The 21,512-nt window shown below is 34.9% G+C and overlaps 1 protein-coding gene across 1 annotated transcript; it reads right to left on the reverse strand.

The window, feature by feature from the left end:
- Window positions 1-6,984: 6,984 nt before the first annotated feature.
- Window positions 6,985-15,902, reverse strand: LOC115960105. Its single transcript, XM_031078811.1, has 12 exons — window positions 15,699-15,902; window positions 14,418-14,593; window positions 14,053-14,238; window positions 13,722-13,884; window positions 13,407-13,596; window positions 13,090-13,219; window positions 9,542-9,704; window positions 8,628-8,797; window positions 8,253-8,438; window positions 7,922-8,084; window positions 7,317-7,506; window positions 6,985-7,117 (listed from the first exon to the last, which is right to left on the reverse strand). Exons 1-12 carry the CDS (start codon window positions 15,820-15,822, stop codon window positions 6,985-6,987), a joined length of 1,974 nt encoding a protein of 657 aa, XP_030934671.1. The 5' UTR covers window positions 15,823-15,902.
- Window positions 15,903-21,512: the final 5,610 nt, after the last annotated feature.

Consider the following 21,512-nt stretch of genomic DNA (forward strand, 5'->3'; position numbering starts at 1 on the left):
GTAAGAACAATTGTGAATGGAGGCGTTATGCCTCAATGGTGACTGAAGAGTGCACATTTGAGATCAAGACACTTTATCCTGAGTGTACCTGCCCCCTAACATTTAAAAATGGGCAAGTTACACCAGCCTATGTGGCAAAGAGGTATTTGGAGGATTTTGGTAAGAATCCTAATTGGGAGGTCTCAGGTGTTAAGCACCATGTGATGCAGAAGATTTCAATTGATTTAAGTCTTAGTCAGGTGTAGAGATGAAGGAAGGCAGCTAGGGAGGTGATTATTGGGAATGAAGAGGCTCAGTATGACCTACTTAGAGATTATGCAGAAATGATATTAAGAACAGATGTAAGAAGTAGGATGATTTTGCAAACAGAGATGGAAAATGAGAATGCAGAGCCCAAGTTTAAAAGGATGTACATTAGGTACAATGCTCAGAAGGTTGGCTTTCTAGGTGGTTGTAGACCCTTTGTTGGGCTGGATGGATGCCACTTGAATGGTAGGTTTGGTGGGCAATTATTATCTACCACTGTCAAGGATGGAAATGACAATATATTCCCAGTGGCAATGGCTGTGGTTGAGCAAGAGAACAAGGATAGCTGGACCTGGTTCTTGGAGCAGTTTGTAGATGACATTGGTAGGCCAGAGGAGCTCAATTTTGTATTCATCAGTGACAGGCAGAAGGTATTATCATCTAGCTTATGTTCATGACTTCATTACATGCTTACCTTTTTACATGCTTACTTGCTGACATTGAATACTTACTTGCTTACTTGATTGCAGGGCTTTCTACTTGCAATGGAGACTCTATTCCCAACTGTGGAGCACAGGTATTGTGTGAAGCACATATACAACAATTTCAAGGTTAACCACAAGGGCATGGAGTTGAAAAGTGTATTGTGGAGGTGTGCTGGCACAACATTAGCCAGGGAATTTGAGAGAGGGATGGACCATCTTAAGAGTTTGGATGAAGAAGCTTGGAAGTACTTGGCTGATATAGAGCCTGCACAGTGGACTAGATCCCACTTTTCTTCAAGAGTTTTGACAGATTATATGGTAAATAATCTGAGTGAGAGTTTTAACTCTACGATTGTGAAGGCTAGAGACAAGCCCATCTTATCAATGCTGGAGTGGATCAGAGTTAGGCTTATGAGCAGGATGTATATAAAGAAGACTGGCATAGAAAAGTATGGTGGCAAGTTGTGTCCAAGCATACAAAAAAAGATGGAGCAGTTAAAATTAGAGTGTAAGGGTTTCTGTGCAGTTCCTTCTGGGAGGTTTGTGTATAAGGTTGACAATGAGAGGCAAAGGCATGTGGTGGACTTGGTAAATAGGACATGCAGTTGTAGAGTATGAGACTTGACAGGAATCCCCTACAAGCATGGAGTTGCAACCATTTTTCTGAATCGTGAGAAACCAGAAGACTACACCCATCCATGCTACTACAAGGATGCTTATGTAGAGACATACAAGACACCCATACCTCCCATGCCTAGCCAGTCTGAGTGGATGTCAAGTGGCTAACCCAAGCCTGTTGCACCTATTGTCTATAAGCCACCAGACAGGCCACCCATGAAGAGGAAGAGAGATGCTGATGAGCCGAACCCTTATAAGGTGTCTAGAGCAAACAGGCCAGTGAGGTGTGGAAGGTGTCAACATGAAGGGCACAATGCAAAGGGATGCAAGACCAATGTCACTGGTGAGACAACATGGGAGAGGAGGTAGAGATTGCAGAAAGGGAAATCTGTAAGTTTTTACAAAATTTTTTTTTATTCAAATGCAAAATGCTAATAACTGACATTGTAAAAACATGCTCATATTTGGTTGCAGGGAAGTGGAATGCCTTCTACACACAGACAAAGATCCCAGGCCCCATCTTCATCACAGACCCAATCCTCAGCTCAGCCTTTACCAACACATCAACCTTACATTATGGCCTCATCCTCATCCAACCAGACAGCAGGGTCACAGCCACAAACTCCAGCTCCACAGCCACAAGCTCCATGGTTAGGGCCACCAGCTCCATGGTCATAGAACCCAAGTCAATGGTACTTTTTAGACTTCAGGTACACAGTTAGAGGAGTTCCTTAGTTCTCTTCAAGCCAGCCAATACCACACACCCTTGTAGAAACATGAGACAGTAGAGCACTATCATCACAGGTACTGTAATGTTAGGTTTGATGTTTTATTCATAAAACTGTGATACTGGTAGCTAACATGTAAATTCTTGTACTTTGTAGCCTACAAGACTACCTGCCACCAGAGGAGCTGCTTTGAGAGAAATGGGTGATGCAGCTAGGGCTTAGAAATGTAGAACAAGAGGTGGAATGGCCAGCTGTGGTGGGAGAGGCAGGGGCAAGGGCAATAAATGAAGACTAAGTTAAGACACTTTTGTTGCTATGTATAATGTATTAGGGTTATGTAGTGTTAAGGTTTTATGTAGTTTGTAGACAATGGCAGGGCAGACAATGGCAATGGCAGGGCAGACAATGGCAAGACACTTTTTTATATAGCTGTTCAAACACTTTTTGTATTTTTGTAAGTTTTGTAAACATTGGGCAGCTGCAATTGTTTTGGTTGTTGTACTAAATGCCTTATATTTATTGGTGGTTGATGAAAGACTATTTAATGCCACCTTAAAATATGTATACAATTTCCCAACTTAATGACAGGTGTTCAAAATTATTATTCTAATTATTGCAGTTTGTCATATGAGTTATTATTATATGAGTTTGTTTATGTGTGCAGGGTGTATGTGTTGAATAGCAGGTGTATGTGTTGAATAGCAGGTATATGTATGCATTTGTTGTCTTTTCTTGCAAGTTGACAGATTGTCATGCACTTTAAATTCACTTTCAACACAATTGTCTTCACATAATGCACTTTATGCACAAACCAACACAGCTCACAACATCCAACAAAACACCAACACCAACAGCTTACAGCTCATAAGTAACCAATTCACTTTAAACAAAAATACCAACAGCATCTAACATAAATAACACTTTATCTTAAAAAGGCTTATATTATTAAGTGGCTTCAAGCCAATAGCATCTACCACCTTACATAGTTCTCATTCTCAAAAAATTCTTTCATAGTTCTATTACAATACAATTGAGGACCAGCTTATATTACAACCCATCAGGCAGGCTCAATCTCATCATTCCAACATTCCCACTTGAGCCAAAACATGAAAACAACATAACCAAAAAAAAAAAAAAAAACCATGACAGAATTAGTGCAATTCTACACTTTCTCTCTTGCTCTAAAACTCTCACTGCTATCTCCTTGGCTTGAACAGAGGAAGCTTGAAACTTTCTCTCCCTCTTAATGGCTTTTGCTGCTCTGTCTTGAGCAATTTCTGCCATTTGGGTAGCTTCTGCTGCTGTCTGGGTAGCTTCTCTTTCCCTTTCATGTGCAAGTTGCAGCTCACTCTAAATCCAGCTTTTGTTGCACCAAATGGGTAGCTTCATTCCCACGCATGCAAGTGGGATTATCAATCCATTTAAAGAAAGGGCACTTGGGACCAACTTGTTCATAAATTGAATTGAACACATCACATTCCAATCTCACGTGAATCAACTAGATTAAGTAAAAAGTATACTTACCTTGTATCGGCTACAATCCAGAAACCTTCTCCCAAAATTATCCACTGTCAGATTTGTTCTCAGCACACAAGTCTCATATGTACACATATGCCCACTTGAACCTGAGTAATTTCCACTCGAAGAAAACATTGATTATCAACTTCCTATGAATCAAAACTACCATCAAAACTTGAAACCCCAGCTCAGAACCATAAAGCAGAAATGTCGTACCTGGTGATGATCTATCTTCGAATATTCAATGCCTCAAGACAACCCAAAGTCAGAACCTCACCCTCACATGAAAGCACGATAAGAAAAATCAAAACCCCAGCTCAGTTACAGGGATTTTCGCGTCTCTAGGGCTTGTGAGGAAAAGAGAGTGAGTTCGGGTTGTTTGATTCGTGTTATGTTCTAATTTGGCATAAAAGGGTGTTTTTCTAACGTCTGAGGGTGAGGTGGGTAATTGGGGGGGTAACAGATTGATGTACAGGTGGGCAAAGTGATAAATTTTGAACCACGGGTAGGCAAAGCGCAAATGGGCCAAACCTCAGGTGGGTTTACTGTAATTATCCCATATTAAAAATATAAATGTTAAAAACAATTATAGGAAAATTAGAAAGAAAAAAGATAATGACGTGGATGTTGATGTGGCTCAACTGGAGCGTAGCAACAATAAATGTTATGCTTCAGTTTATATGTATTGTAGGGACACGGTTTGCAGCCCAAGCCCAAGATGTATGAAATCTTGGCCCAATGAGCCCAGTACAATAAATTTGTAGAGAGTGGGTCGAAGAACTAGGCCCTAATGAATTTGACAACGGCTAGTATGGATTTAAAAAATAATCAAGCAAGAACAAAGAAAATAAAGCTAAATGAATTTACTGTCTGAGGAGGTATTTTTCCATACAAATCAATAACAATTGGGTACAAGTATAATTTTGATTGCTATAATATTCTTTCTCTATTTTTTCGATCCTCATCTCATGGAGGGTCTCTCACATTATATAACTCCTTTTGGACCATCTTGATCCTACACTTGTTGATCATTTAAGCCCTTACTTGAGTGTCTGTCCCATTAGACACCCTCTTTGGCTTTCTGTGAGTTGTGATAGCTAATACAGCACTGTGCCAGAAAAGTAGCTGCAGTGCATTTAATGCGGTGGTAGCAGTTTTCCTTTAGATATTTTTGGGTTTCCTTCCTTTTCGTATATTCATGAGGCACATCCCTATCACTGAAGCTTCTTAGAGGGTCACTCTAATTGTTGGAATACATACTTGAGCTGCATTCATCATATCCGAGGAGGAGTTCCTCCTCAGACCATCTTCTATTCATTCCTTACTCATGAGACTTTAAATTGGAACCTCTTATAACTATTTGTCCCTCCTCGAACCATTTAACGTCCTCAGACAAAACCCAAGGCCCAATATATGATTTTGGACCCTTATCCCTACATATATATATATATATATATATATGAAAAAAAATGAAATAGTCACCATCCAAATTAGATACTATTGTTGACGAGGAAGACATGCTCAAATATTTTATGGCATTTGACATAGCACCCTGTGGGCCTGCTGTGTTTAAAGCAGTTGGAGGAAGTCAAATTGTGGTCCCTCAACAAGGTTGAAATGTGACATTATTCATTCATTAAAAAAATGAAATAGTCACCATCCAAATTAGATACTCAATATCAAATTGATTGACTCTCTAGCCCAAAATCAATTGTTGACGAAGAAGATATACTTAAATATTTTATGGCATTTGACATAGTACCCAGTGGGTTTGTGTTTACAGTGGTTATAAGGAGTCAAATTGTGATCTCTCAACAATGTTGAAATGTGACATTATTCATTCATTAAAAAAAGAAATAGCCACCATCCAAATTAGATACTCAAAATCAAATGGATAGACTCTCCACCTCAAAATCAATTGTTGACGAGGAAGATATACTCAAATATTTTATTAGATTTGACATAGTACCCTGTGGGCTTGTGTTTAGACCCGTTGTAAGACGTTAAATTTTGGTCCCTCAACAAAGTTAAAATGTGACATTATCCATTCATTAATATATATTTTAATAAAATAAAATTGAGTACGCCATAATAAAAAAAAATTAAAGTAATCAATCAAATTAGATAATCAAAACCCAATGAATAAGTCAGGATTTCTTGATATTTATTTTAATGTTTAAGTTTGAACCTAACTAAAATTCAAAACTCTTCCCAAAAAAAAACTAGTTTAAAACGAAACGAAGGTCTCTTCATTTAAAATTGCTCTCTTTCCTAAATCAGATTAAATATTATGGAGTACTATAAAAGTATTTTTTCCTTTTTTTTTTTTTTTTTAAGTTGGTATCATGTACAATTTTAGATTTAAGAAATAAAATTTTAAATGTACAATACATCCAATTGACAAAGCCTTTTTCACTTGATAACAAGGGCTCGAACAAATGGTAGACTTCAGATGCATGGGAATTGGTCGGCTTAATTTTAAACGAAGCCACAAGAAGCCATTCAACTCTTAGAACAAATTTCACTCCCAAAAAAAAAAACACTTAGAACAAATGGACTCAACCAAGGATTGAAATATTCTGAGTTATTCTAGGACCAAAACTAATCCTACATCCATTTTTTTGTAACTATCCTTTGTGGCATACCATGACTAGACTCATAGCTCTTTTTTTTTAATTATTAACAGCAGTCATATTGGATAGTTGGGAAAATAAGTGTAAAATTAGCTGTGATCTTATAATTTATAAAAGCTTTGTGTTGGGCAACAGGTTGGCATTAGGCCTATTTTCCATGTTCAGATCAGAATCAAAACCTGGTTTTGAAGTAGAATTGTTTAACATAATCATTTCTGTACATTACAAGCTCCAAGGGAAGTAGACGTTGCAATGCTAGAGAGGTGAAGAAATATACCAATAGGTATAAATATAATCACTCGCTCTCTGTTCGACTAATAAGCGGACTAAGCTGTAAAAGTTAAGTGTAAAACGCCACACCCACATTGTGTCAACCTCAATCCACATCCTGGTCAAAGTACCTAAAGTCTCAGCATGACATAAAAATTCTCGTTATATGCTACCACAATCATGAGGGTCACAATAATTAGTTAAGCCTAAAGAGGCCAAAAAAAATTGATCCTCCATGTGAGCCTAAATACACCCACAATGAGAAAGAACTCAACACACAGTTCCTTTTTACTCTAAATAAGAGGTAGAATGAAAATAGGATTCAAACTGACAATCACTTATTATCCCAAAAGGTTGCCACCAAGGAGAGTAAAATAAGATTAAGAATAAAACTTGATATAACTTAATTAATTCTGATAATCACTTATTATCCAAACTCAGGGTTGCTCTGCAATCATTGCATTAAGCCAAACTGTCATTTGCTTTTCAATCAACCAGTCCAGCTTTGCGATAGCTTTCAACGGAATCAGTTAGAGTTTCCTTCAATGGCCGGAAACTCCAACCCAATTTTTGCAATTTCTCAGAACTTAACCTTCCTTCTTCTGGCACTTCGGTATAGCTGCCAATACAAGCAAAGTCCAAAATCAATGAGTTGAGACAGGCAAATATGTTACGTAAACGACTAGCAAAGGAAAAATAGAGGGGATGATCGTTAGTTGTTCACCCTTTTGCATGACCACATAACCATGTTGATCAATAAATATATACCACTTTGAAAAATCACCTTAGTAATAAATAGCATCAATAGAGAAACTTACTTCTTTGGATAGTTATAGTTGGGGTATATACTCTTTAGCAAGTCAACCACATCCTTTGCCTTGATTGTGTATGCCATGCATATGTATCTTCCTTCAGCCTCAGGATTCTCATAGGCCAGGATTAGTGCCTCAGCTACATCACGTACGTCTACAATATATCGAAGCTTGTTTTCCAGTGATTCACAACCATCTGCGTGTTAATTATGTGGTAAAAGATTAGAGAAGTATACCCTTCATTACAAATCAAAAAGAAGCCATGAGCCCATGACTTAGGAGGAAAACTAAATTCTTTAATATATTAATCAGAATCACTAGAGCCACTTGTGGCAAAGCAAGGTACAATGACAGGGATGGAAATCAAAAGAAGCAGGAATCCTAGAAATATGGACCTAAGTCTTAAAAAAATAAAAATAAAGCATGAAACATTAACTTGAGATGTTAATAGTTTGTTCATAAATACATGCAGAGAGTAAGATACACATTTTCACCAGTATATAAAATTATAAAAGGTGACATGTATTATATACATATTTATATTTATTAACATTCATACATTTAAAAGGCTGGAAAGATTACAATAGAGATAATATGCTACGGGCTAGTACCTTTTAGAAGTCTCAAGATAACCAAGCTACTTGCATTCACTGTACGCTGCAGCATTGGCCCCAATATAAGGGAAGGACATACAGTTACAACATCAAGCCCACTTCTTTTTGCAAATTCTAAGGCCTCACTTTCTGCTTCCGTTTTAGAAAGACAATACCAGTTCTGGAAAAATTTAGAACTAGATCATTGAGTATACAAGTAGATACAATTTACCCAATCTATATTTCAGAATTGGTATGCAAGTAATTTTACTAAATTTGTATTGGAATCACACGATGTACAAAATAGAGCTACAAGCTCAACATACAATTGTATTTTGTGGTCAGTTACCTTTGTAGTTCTACAATATTCCTTGTCAGACCAACAAGTTTCATCAATCACTTGATCCTTGGGCCAGCTTGGATTCATCACAAGAGCAGCAATAGAGGACACAACAACAACCCTCTTAACTTTTGCTTCAACACATGCTTTCAGTACATTAAGTGTGCCCTTTACAGCAGGCTCAATCACTTCTACCTTTACAAAAGATATATGAAAAGAGAGTGAAAATTAAGGAAAGCAAAAAAAAATTTCTATGCATAATATATTAAACAACTTAGGAAGGCAATATAATTATATTATTAAGGGTGTCTTAGTAGATTTGTACTAATTGATGCAAAACTATTTGTTAATGGGGAAAAAGAAGTCATAGTTAGGTATTCTTGCCTCAGGGTTTGGGCCTGTGGTATAAGGAACTGGACTAGCAACGTGGAATACTCCAATGCACCCTTCAACTGCAGAACATATGGAGTTGTAATCCAGTAGGTCTGCCTTGAATAGTTTCAAGTTTGTGGATGCGTTCTCAAATTCACTCAAGTGAGCATACTTCACATCTCCTGCACACAATTTCCTAGAAGTTCATCTTAAGAAGCATCCAAAAAATGGTTTAGCAGCAATTAATTATAGTTCTCCTAGATAGAGGGGAATTTTTTTAAAAATTTTGTTTGATACAAATTTGCTCTAAAACTAAAACTGAAAGTGGAAAATGGCATTTATAGTTTAAAGTCCGTCCTTTTGTTTCTTAAAAGTATTTAACATGATTATATTTCATTTCAAACAAATAGAACATGTAGAAAGCTTGAGTCTATTCCATTTGCAACAGATATGAGAAATGTCCGTTTCTCTTTTTTCTGATTAAAATGAAATTCCTCCACACAAATAAGTGGGTTAAGTCAACAGCCCAGTAAGTTTATTGCTGTGAAAGTAGTAGCAAAATTTTATATTAGAAAGGAAAAATAGAAAATAAAATTGTACATTAGCATATTCTGTTTCTATTTTTATCTATAATTCATTTTGTATTAGCAGTTTCATTTTGTATTTCTTTTCCCTTAAGAACCGACCGGATACTAAACAAAGATTACATCATGTCACAAGCTGTAGAAATTTATTTCCGAACACTTAATTATAAGATGAAAGTTGAAACAATATAAAAGGCAATTGCAAGATCGATGAAACAGTAATAGCACTAGTTAATAGGCAAAAGCAATCCCTTTTCCTTTCCCAAACTTTTAACTGTATCAAAAAAAAATACATAAAGAAGAAAAGAAAGAAGAAGAGAGAAGGCAAGGGAAATGAGTTACCGGGTTGTCTAACGGTTGTGTGGACAAAATAGTTCTTGGAGAGAAGTAGCTTAATGACCCATGAAGCAAGGAATCCTCCTCCTCCTGTTACACAAACTCTTCCCTTCTCATTCTCAGCTGCCATTTCCAAAACCAGTTTCCAACACTCACCCACCTCAACAAGTTAACACGCAACAGCACTGTTCTTCTCTCTTTCTTTTCTTCTGTGCTCTATGACCCTTCCCAATGTAAGTTTTTAGTTTTTTTTTAGTGTTCTTTTCACCGAAAGGAAGAACCAAGGGACTATAAAAAGGCCTAAAGGAACCACCCCATGTCCCCATCCCTAACCTAACCCAACGGTGTTGGAGGAGATAGATGAGGAATAGTCCATAGTTCCTACCCTGACCAGGGAAAGAGGCAGCCCAAGCGGTTTTTATGGGCCCAAAAAATGGCTTGTCTAGGTGTACAATAAAAATCCTATCCTACAAAAGATTGAGAAATACAAGAAGGTGTAGTCAGAAGTAAGAACACAAAATGACACATTTGTCAATTTAAACATGCGGCAAGTAGTGATTATCCACTTTCCACTAGTTGACAAATATGTAAATTGTGGAAGGGGAAATGTTGACAAGCACCGTGCAGTGTTTGTTACGATATTCCTATAGGGTCTCACTTAAAAAAAAAAAAAGGGAAAAAAATTGTCAAAAAAGATAAAAATAATGTCAAAAGCTCCCAAATAAATTATTGTTATTGGCAAAAGCTGCCAAAAAAATTGTTGTTAACGGGTACCTTACACAACCCATTGTAGAAAAATGTGTCATTTCGTGGATCAAAAGTTTTGACACTTTTGTCAAAAACAAACTCAATTATGTTAAAAAAAAGTTCATAACCTTGAAAGACCCAAATAAGGACTTGATCAAGATCCAACTACTCATGTGAAAGCGTATCCAACTACTCATGTGAGAGCGTGGTGTAGTTGACTCCACCAAATTTATCGGTTGTGTGATGCCCCAATTTGATTGATTGTGTGATGTATGTGGGTGTGTGATGAGTCCCACATCGGGTATTTACTGGGTTGAACTGGGCTTTATTAACAACTATAAGGAGCCTCAATTGTGACTAGTCCTTTTGAGGTATAGCGCAGATGTGGCTAGCGTTTTTCCTTGGATCGTTACATATGGTATCAGAGCCGGTCCAGTAATCCTGTGTGGGCTCGGAGACACTACCCCACAAAGTGGGCCCTAACGATAGATCTGGGTTTTATTAACATCTACAAGGAGCCTTAATTGTGACTAGTCTTTTTGAGGTATAGCGCAGATGTGGCTAGCGCTTTTCCCTGGGTCGTTACATATGGTATCAGAGCCGGCCCGGTAATCCCGTGTGGGCTCGGAGACACTACCCCCACAAAGTGGGCCCTAACGAGGACGTTAGGGATTTAAGTGGGGGAGATTGTGATGCTCCAATTTAATTGATTGTGTGATGTGTGTGTGTGTGTGATGAGTCCCACATCGGGTATTTACTGGGTTGAACTGGGCTTTATTAACAACTATAAGGAGCCTCAATTGTGACTGGTCCTTTTGAGGTATAGTGCAGATGTGACTAGCGCTTTTCCTTGGGTCGTTACATATGGTATCAGAGCCGGCCCGGTAATCCCATGTGGGCTCAGAGACACTACCCCACAAAGTGGGCCCTAACGAGGACGTTAGGGATTTAAGTGGGGGAGATTGTGATGCCCCAATTTGATTGATTGTGTGATGTGTGTGGGTGTGTGATGAGTCCCACATCGGGTATTTACTGGGTTGAACTGGGCTTTATTAACAACTATAAAGAGCCTCAATTGTGACTAGTCCTTTTGAGGTATAGTGCAGATGTGGCTAGCGCTTTTCCTTGGGTCGTTACAGGTTGGTAGTAAATTTCACGCCCCCAACCGAAGAAGATATCTCTTGTTTTTATTGTATAATGAAACTTTTACAACATATGGGTCTCACACCATTTTATGCAACGAGTCTTTCAAAACATGAATTATGAGAGACTTGCAACATATAACAGAAACATGAGATCCTTTTTCCTCCAACCATCTGTTCAATTCGGGTGATGTATTGATAGGCACATTGATCCCAATCGACAAGTGATCACCATCAATAGGAGGGCTTAATTAGGAAAACATAAATCTTGACTAGTTGAATTGGTTTTTCAATTTGTATACTATGGTACTGGTAAAGCTAATTAAAGTTTTAAAAGTTTTCCCAAATATATATATATATATATATGATTTTTAAAAATCCCTTAATTGCTAAAGACAAAAATATTAAAAATTTCTTGGATAACTTTAAAACTTTTCTTCTTTATTTAAAAAAAAAAGGGTTTTAGGCTGTGCTAGTGGCTCACGTTGTTGGTCCCAGATGAAGTTCATTGAATTGAATTGAATTTGACAATGCTTTCTTAGAGTTAAATTCTCTATTCTGGATTTTGCAACTAGTAATAAGAGAATTTTGCATTGAACAGACCGAGGCAAGAGATTTTGTCATCATCAAGTACGGAACTAAGTTAAGACTTAAGACCAAGGGCCAAAGTATTAGAGCCTCATGCTCTGAGTTGGGCAAGAGGTAGGCATTCTGGCTATTTTCCAGGTTTAGATCAGAATTGAAACTTGGTTTTGAAGTAGAATTGTTTAACCGTCAATCTTTTCTATAGGGTATATACTACATGCTCCAAGGGAAGTAGATCTTGCAAAGCTAGAGAGAGAACTCCTCCATTGCCTTATGATTCTTGCTCCGGATGCAAGAGTTCGAATCTATCATTGGGTTGGTATTAGGGAATTCTTCTGGGAGGATTGTGGGCAGTTGCCAACTGAGACTTTCAGTCCGTTTAGATACAGCTTATTTTGCTAAAAACTGAAAACACTATAGCAAAATAATTTTTAAATATGTAAATAGTACCGTGAGATCTATTTTTTATGAAAAAGTTGATGAAAAAAGAGATTTGTGGGTCTTGTGAACTCTCGTGAACAGTGCACGGGATCCACTGGTGTGCACTGTCCACTACTTATCTTGCTAGTGTAAACAGTGCACTGGCAAACAAAGTCAAAAAGATACGCGGGTCTCAATAAAAAAAAAATTAAAAAAAAAAAAAAAAAAAAAAAACTAGGGAAATGCTGGACGTTTGGATGCGCAAAACGCTCTCCAAACGTATACTTTGTGACAATTAGTAGACCAAAGAGAGAACAAATCAACAATGTTTTTTAAATGAATTGAGAAGAAGCTGCTAAGTTAATTTCTTTAACATCTAATACCACCACAGGTAGAACCCAACATGTAGAGTTCCTTTTCACTCTAAATAAGAGATAGTAATCACTTATCCCAAAGACAACCACATAAAAGAGAATACTAAAAAGTAAGATTAAAATTTGGAATAACAGACTTAATGAAATAGTGATATGTAGACACATGCCAGAAGATATGCGGGTCAAACTCAGTTTTGCTTTGAAATCATTATATTAAGCCATAACTGTTGCCTTTATGAAACCTATACTTAGTTAGGAAGATAAAAATTACAATCCAATGTTTTCAATCAATGAGTCCAGCCTTGCAATAGTTTTCAACGGAATCAATTAAAGATTCCTTCAATGGCCGGAAACTCCAACCCAATTTTTGCAATTTCTCAGAACTCACCCTTTCTTCTTCATGCACTTCGGTAAAGCTGCCAATACAGAAATCATGAGTTGAGACAGCCCGATATGTTTATATAAACAACTAGAAAAAGAAAGATACTAGAGATGATTATTGGTGCTTTATTTGTCCTTTTGCACAACCACATTGATCCATAAATAGAAGCAACATTGAAAGATCACCTTTGTAAATAAAATAGAATCGAATGAGAAGCTTACTTCTTAGGATAGTTATAGTTGGGGTATATACTTTTCAGCAAGTCAATCAGATCCTTTGCCTTGATTATGTGTGCTATGCATATGTATCTTCCTTTGGCCTCAGGCTTTTGATAGGCCAATAGTAGTGCCTCAGCTACATCACGTACATCTACAATCCTTCGGAACTTGTTTTCTAGTGATTCAGAACCATCTACGTGGTAGTTAAGTGGTAGAAAACGAGATAAGTATACCTTCATTACAAAAAAAGAAGAAGAGAAGACATACATTTAAAAGCATGGAAGGATTAATGGAGATACTAATCTTACAGGCAAACACCTTTCAGAAGTTTCAAGATAACCACGCTGCTTGCATTCACTGAAGGCTGTAGAATTGGCCCTAAAATAAGGGAAGGACATACAGTTACAACATCAAGCCCACTTCTTTTTGCAAATTCCAAGGCCTCACTTTCTGCTTCCGTTTTAGAAAGACAATACCAGTTCTGTAAAAATTTAGAACTAGATCATTGAGTATACAAGTAGATACAATATACCCAATCTATATTTCAGAATTGGTATGCAAGTAATTTTACTAAATTTGTATTGGAATCACACGATGTACAAAATAGAGCTACAAGCTCAACATACAATTGTATTTTGTGGTCAGTTACCTTTGTAGTTCTACAATATTCCTTATCAGACCAACATGTTTCATCAGTCACTTGATCCTTGGGCCAACTTGGATTCATGCCCACAGCAGCAAAAGAGGACACAACAACAACTCGCTTAACTTTTGCTTCAAGACATGCTTTCAGTACGTTAAGTGTGCCCTTTACAGCAGGCTCAATCACTTCTACCTTCAAAAAATATATATGAAAAAAGTGTGAAAAGGAAAAAAAAAATCTATGCATAATTTATTTACTACCTTAGGAAGGTAATATAATTATATTATTAAGGGCATCTTAGTAGATTTGTACTAGTTGATGCAAAACTATTTATTAATGGGGAAAAAGAAATCATAGATAGGTATTCTTGCCTCTGGGTTTGGTACTGTGGTTTTAGGAACTGGAACTGGACTAGCAACATGGAATACTCCAATGCACCCTTCAACTGCTGAACATATGGAGTCATAATCCAGTAATTCTGCCTTGAATAGTCTCAAGTTTGTGGATGCGTTCTCAAATTCACTCAAATGAGCATTCTTCACATCTCCTGCACACAATTTCCTAAAAGTCATCTTAAGAAGCATTCAAAAAATGATTTAGCAGCAAATTAATTACAGTTCTCCTAGATAGATTAAAAAATTTTTGTTTGATACAATTTCATTCTAAAAGACTAAAACTGAAAGTAGCAGTTAAGAGCATTATAGTTTAATTGACACTTTCTAGTGTTTCTAATGAAGATGTCTAAGGTTCAAATCCCCTAGGACCCCCACCATCCATTGTAACTATTTATTCATCCCATCGAAATAAAATTCTTAATATATATTGACGAATACAAATTCTCTCTACTACTTTTTGTGTTCTGCTTTATATTCCACCATGTGTCTGAATTTTTTCCCACATTTAAAACTTCATTTATTTTATAAAGAAAGTAAAAAAGAATACACGACAAGTTATGATTGCTAGATTGATAGAGTACAAAGTGGAACACAAAAAGTTCTATAGAGAATTTGTATTATATATTGACTTTTGATAGTTCTTTAAGTTAGTTCATTTGTTTTTGAAACTATTTGACATGATTACATTTCTTTTTCTTTTCTTTTAAAAAAAATATTTGACATGATTATATTACATTTTACACAAATAAAACATGTGGAAAAATTATGTCTATTCCAATTGCAAACGATTACAAAAAATGTCCTGGTTGAAGTAAAATTCCTTCTCTCAAAGGCCCTGTATCTCATTGCACTGAAACTAATAGCAAATTTTACATTAATATTTTCTGTTTCTATTTTTATCTACTAGTATAATTTGCTTTATATTAGCATTTAATGCATTTTCATTTTCATTTTCGTTTCTTTTTGTTTTTCTTTTCCCTTAAGAACCAATGACATATTAAACAAAGAAAAACACCATCAGATCACAATTCACAACCTATATATATATATATATATATATATAGGAATTTTGTTCCAAGCAATCATAAGCTGAAACAATATAAATAGTCCATAGTAGGACTGATGAAACAGTAATACTTAAGAAGTCAGACGTACTAAGTAAGAATCAAATATACAAAAGAAATCTAAAATCCCTCCTCCCTTACTTTAAATGTATCAAAAAAGAAGAAGAGAGAGATAGAAAGGAAAATGAATTACCGGGTTGTCTAACTGTAGCGTGGACAATATAGTTGTTGGAGAGAAGTAGCTTTACGAGCCATGAGGCAAGGAACCCTCCTGCACCCGTTACACATACACTTCCCTTTTCGCTCTCAGCGGCCATTTCCAAACACAAGGATCACCCACAAACTAAAGTCAATCCCACTGTTTTTCTCTCTTTCTTTTCGTCTCTGTTCTATGAACTATGAAGATTCCTACTGCTAGTTGCCGTTTTTGACATTTTGTTTTTGTTTTTGTTTTTTTTTTGGTTTCAATTTTTTTAATATCAAAAAGTCCAAAGGACCCAACTGGGGTTGGAGGAGATACCCTGACCAAAGCAAGAGGCAGCCCATGAGCCCAAGTTGTTATTTTTGGGGCCTAAAAAGTAGCCTATATCGGTGTAGAATAAATGTTCTTACTTCTTACTTCTTCTTCTTCTTTATTCTTTTTTTTTTTAATAATTTTTTTATTTACAACACAGTAAAATATCAATAGTCTCTGGGCATGCACGTGATGCTCTTTTATTTTTTTTTGAAAAAAAGTTACTCCCTCCGTCCTACTTTGTTTGTCCTCTATTTTATTTTGGAATGTCCCAAAATATTGTCCTGTTTTTAAAAATAAAAATCATTAATTTACTAATGTTCCTATTATACCTCTATTAATTTACTAATTCAAATTTTTGATAAATTTATTTAGGGGTAGTTTTGGAAACTTATATATTTTTAAAAGGTAGACAAGACAATTGTGGGGCCCAATAATTTAAGGACCAAGCCCAATTGCTCCTGGAAAATCCGAAGGCCCAGTTCGAGGAGAGCTGTGGCCCAAGCTCTACAGTACAGAGCACAAAACAACTTTGGAAGGCAGCCGAGGACTGTTTAGTCCTCGGCAGATCCAGAACCCCATCAGAATTAAGGGGTAAAACTGGTATAGGGACGAATTCGTAAGGAGATCCAAAATATCTTGGAGAATTTACCCTTACTACCCTTCCAGATAAGATCCAACACATGACAGAGCCGTACTCTGCAGCCTTATCAACCATACCCAACAATTCTGGGATTAGACTGATGGGACAAATATCAGTCTTGTAAAGATTGACCCTACACGTGGACGAAGGACAATGAACACAGACGAGTATAAGAGAAGAAAGTAAATAAATCTAAAGGAATCCAATCTGACCTCCAAGAAAAAGAGAGATCACATGGGGGAGAACATCTCAACAACACCGGACTTCACTGAAGAAAGTCCGTCGTTGGATAATCGGGGGAAGGCCTCAATGGTCCTCGGATCAACTCCGAGGAGTCCCATCCCATAGGGTGCGACGTCTTAGGGCTTAAATGTTCAGGCCCAACTCCTTTTTCTACCTGAATTCCTATAAAGCCAGGATCGGACATCGCCCCGTGACCAGCGGCTAGCTTTTCAAGTCCACTCTCTACAAATCATATTGTGAGGGATCTTTCGTACGCGAGCCCAACATCCTTATTGGGCCGCCAGAGAATTGTGTCCTTACAACAATAAATGATGTTTCCTTAAAAAGTTTGACTTTTCAAACAGGACAAACAAAGTGGGACGGAGGGAGTAATAATTTGCATCAATTATAATTTGAAATTACTACATTTTCTAATCATAAAATAACTAGGAGTGTGATGAATGTTATTCGTTTGTACCAAATATTAAAATTATTAATCTTTCTCCAGGAGAATCTAGCCTCTTGCCCTTGTTTGGCAAAATATTTGGCAATATGCCCCTGTTTGCAAACTATATAGGGGCGTGCCCCTGTTTTGGTACTCGATGACATTAAAATCGAGTTACTTAAAGAACTCGGTTACCTTAAAATCGAGTTATGCCCGATCAAACTTAAAAAAAAAAAAAAAAAAAAATTGCATAGAACTCGATTTTAGGAAGATCGATTTTATGGTAATTGAGTATCGAAACAGGGGCATGCCCCTATATAGTTTGGAAATAGGGGTATATTGCTAATTTTTTTTTTTAAAAAAAAGGGGTAAAATGCCAGAATCTCCCCTTTCTCCACACAACACTCATCAGATATTTTTATAATTGAAAAATGTAGTAACTCAATTTATAATGTATGCAAATTATTAACTTTTATTCAAAAAATAGAAAAATTTCTGAGTACGCACGTGCTTAGAGGCTAGTATTCCTTAATTATCATCGGTTTTTGGCAATTTTGTTAATGTAGTAATCAATGTTTAAGTGATTGGTAGATAACGCCATAATTTAGTATTGTGTAGTACATATATTGTTTTCAAAATTCTCTAGGGAGAAATTGAGAGAGGAAGAAAGGTGAAGATATGTATTTGTGGATTAACCTTTGATTCTTTGAATCTAATGTTTGGATTAGAATCAAAAGAGAATTGATGAAGAGTAGCGGTTGTTCTTGTATGTTGTAACTACACGGATGATTTGGCAACAAAAATAAAAAACTGATCCGGATAAGATTTTTTATTTTATTTTAAACTCTTAAATAGTATTAATATTTTTATATGAGAAAGGCTCACGATTGTGAAGTTTTTTCTAATTAAATTTTTTTTAAACTGGCAAAATTCTAGTACAAAAGTTTCAAATGCCTAAAAAGACCAATATATATAAATAGTATTAATTATTTTATATGGGAAAGGCTCACAATTGTGAATTTTTTTAATAATATTAATTTATTTATATAGGAAAGGATCATGATTGTGAAGTTATTATTTATTTAAATGAGCTAGAGTTATCATTACATTTTTTTATTGGAAAGCCTCTCATGTTGTCATAGTTTTTTTAGTCCTAAAATGTAGCCACTTAGTACACTTCCATAACAAAAGTTTCAAATGCCTAAAAAAAATAATTTTATTTTATTTTTTATGGGAAAGGCTCTCTCGTGAGCAACAATATCATTTAATTTTTAAAAATTTATTTTTAAATTGTATTTTCTTAAAAAAAGAAAAGAAAAGAAGTTGTAGTGAAAGGCACGATAATTGTTAGGGATAATTAATTAATTTCATAGGGAAGAGATGTGATTGAGAAAAATAAAGCTAAACTATAGGAGTTTCAATTAATGATATGTACATTAATATTCCAAAAAAAAAAATTAAAAATAAATTGAATCCAACATAGAATTACACAAATTGATAAATATAGGCATAGTTAGGATAATTTTTTTTCTTATATACAAAAAAAAGTTTTTAACAACCACTTGATAGATGACTTCCACTTTATGTGAGCTTTGAATTATACAATTATTTTGTAAAGTGTCTCACCCAAACTCATCCAATATGCCCATTATGCAATTCAATAAAATTGTTGATATGTCACCCTAAAAAAAAGACAAAAAAGATAGAGAGTAAGGATTAAATATAACTACTTTCTCTAAGTAATCTATTAACATATTAATTATACTGCAATCTTATCCAAATTGCATAGTTTGTCAAGTTTAATGCTGTTTAAGGTTAACCTCCCAAAAAAAAAAAATATATATATATATATATATATATACTATTTAACGTATTAATTATATTGCAATCTTATCCAAATTGCACAGTTTGTCAAGTTTAATACTATTTTTTCATTGGTTAAGATTGCAATATAATTAATTTGTTCATCTTTTTTGGTTAATAGTAGAGTAACACAGTTTGATACTTAATCCAAATTGTAAAGTTTATTTATTTTATATAAAAACAAATTTTACGTATTGTAATATTGTAATCAAAGAATTTTTTTTTTTTACTAAACAAAGACTTTTATTAAAAGAACAAACTAAGACACAAAGAGAGTATCCTCTAAAGTCCTATGTACGTACTGTAATATTGTAATTAAAGAAAAGCAATGACTATTCCTGAATTGCACAATTTTTTCTTTAAACAAGGTTTTACGTACTGTAATATTGTAATCAATTTTTTTTTCTTAAACAAAGTTCTACGTACTGTAATATTGTAATCAAAGAAAAGCAATGGGTACCGGTATTCCATTTTGTAATCAAAGAAAAGCAATGGGTATTCCATTTTGTAATCAAAGAAAAGCAATGAGTATTCCATTTTGTAATCAAAGAAAAGTAATGAGTATTCCCTTTTTTTAAGGTAACGAGTAGCTTTGACCCACAAATGCGTATCATACAAAAAGAAAAAATAATGATAAGGAAATATGGAAATAAAGAAAAGTACTTCAGAGTCCATATAATTAGAATAAGGAATAGCAAAAGTAACCTACCCAAATTTAACAAAAACCAACTACAAATTGCATAATCCTTATCAATAGACAAACTATTGGTGACCGTGATAAAAAAAAAGTGTTAGAAGACTATTTATTTCTTTATTAAAAAAAGAAAAAGAAAAGAACTATGTACATTGACATACCTGTTGTTTTCCTAAAAAAAAAAAAAGAAAAAAAGAAAAAAAAAACTTGTTGAGATGGAAAAGCCATTTTTATTTGAGCAAGAACAATTAGAAAAGACCTTTTGTTTTTGTAAGTAGAGTTTCTTTTTCCTGTATCTATTTATGCAGTGACTGTAACACTTTACCAACCTTGATAAAAAAAAAAAAAAATTATCACAAAGAATACATATCACGTGTAAATATTTATGTAAAATAAAAATGAAAATTACTAGAAGAGACAAACTAACCAAAGTTGCAGTTAGATAACACATCTGCTATGTAAGTCTCATAGCTTTTGAGCTTAATTAATTAATTATTTTTTTGAGAAACAACTTTCTTAATTAATATGCTGTGGACATCGAATTCCAAAAGAAGTTATAGAACAGTGGTATTAAATAGAATTTGGTGACAGAGAGGTTCCAAAAACATAAAAGCTTAAATTATCTGACATGAATGGAAAGAAAATGATGAGTAAATACCTTTTTGAGTGGCTTCTTCTAGCACGTAGTCACCTATTATCAAAATGCAAAAATGTTTGTTCCTCTTAGTATAAAAACTAAAAAGTAGGGACTTGAGGATGGAGATGGGAAGTATTTTATTTTATTTTATTTTATTTTTTTTACGGAAGAGATGGGAAGTAATTTGATAACAATATAATTACTTAATGATAATGGGGAGATTTAAATTTGTTGGGTAGAAGTTTGGAGTTGTGTCTGACTAAATCATGGGAGTACGGCTGGTTTTTTTTTTTTAATCAATACGACAGATGTGTTTTTACAAAGAAATGTGTGTTTGTTTTAATTTTAATTTTAATTTTTTTTATAAGTGGATAAAGCAATTTGAAAACCATTAAGAGAGTGGTCTTGTTTTGTAGGTAATGTTTTAGTTGAAGTTAAAGATGTATTTTTACAGGGTTGCCTTTTAGTTTTGTCTCTACTTAAACCTAGGGATGTAGGAGTATTTTTGTACAACGAAATGTCCATACCAAACCGGAGAAACCCCTTAAATTGTAGTATAGATAACATTTTTACACCAAATAAAATGTCAACTTAACATATATATAAAAAAAATGAAAAAAAAAATACTGAAACTTACCATAATTCAAAACAAAGATTTTGTAAAAAAGTTATGAGATTTTGTTGTATTTTTAAATTTTCACATCCTACAAAAGAAGTTAGAGAGAGAAGTTAGGAAAACAAGAAGAAAATGTAGCCTTGGATTCTGCACAATTTATATTTCTCACTGTTCGGAGTCCATCAAAACAGAATACTCCACTCATGACTTTTATTAGATGGCACAATTTTCTCTTCAATGTACAAAATCAAAGGGCTTGTTAAAAAATTAGGTCTCACAACAAAACGGGTTGGTTATAAGATTATCTTGTTGTGAAATCCAATTTTGACAATATTTTTAGATAAAATTGGTTGTTAAATAGTTGTAATAGAAA

This window comes from Quercus lobata, chromosome 2 (genome assembly GCF_001633185.2).
Source record: "Quercus lobata isolate SW786 chromosome 2, ValleyOak3.0 Primary Assembly, whole genome shotgun sequence".
NCBI lineage: Eukaryota > Viridiplantae > Streptophyta > Magnoliopsida > Fagales > Fagaceae > Quercus > Quercus lobata.

What these genes read in the sequence shown, in the direction of transcription:
- LOC115960105 (XM_031078811.1), bottom strand. Translation starts at nt 15,822, where the DNA reads ATGGCCGCTGAGAGCGAAAAGGGAAGTGTATGTGTAACGGGTGCAGGA. An exon ending in AATATTGTAGAACTACAAAG is followed by an intron (nt 8,085 to 8,252) that starts GTAACTGACCAC and finishes AAATTTTTCCAG; the next exon opens with AACTGGTATTGTCTTTCTAA. An exon ending in TATCTTGAGACTTCTAAAAG is followed by an intron (nt 7,507 to 7,921) that starts GTACTAGCCCGT and finishes ATTAACACGCAG; the next exon opens with ATGGTTGTGAATCACTGGAA.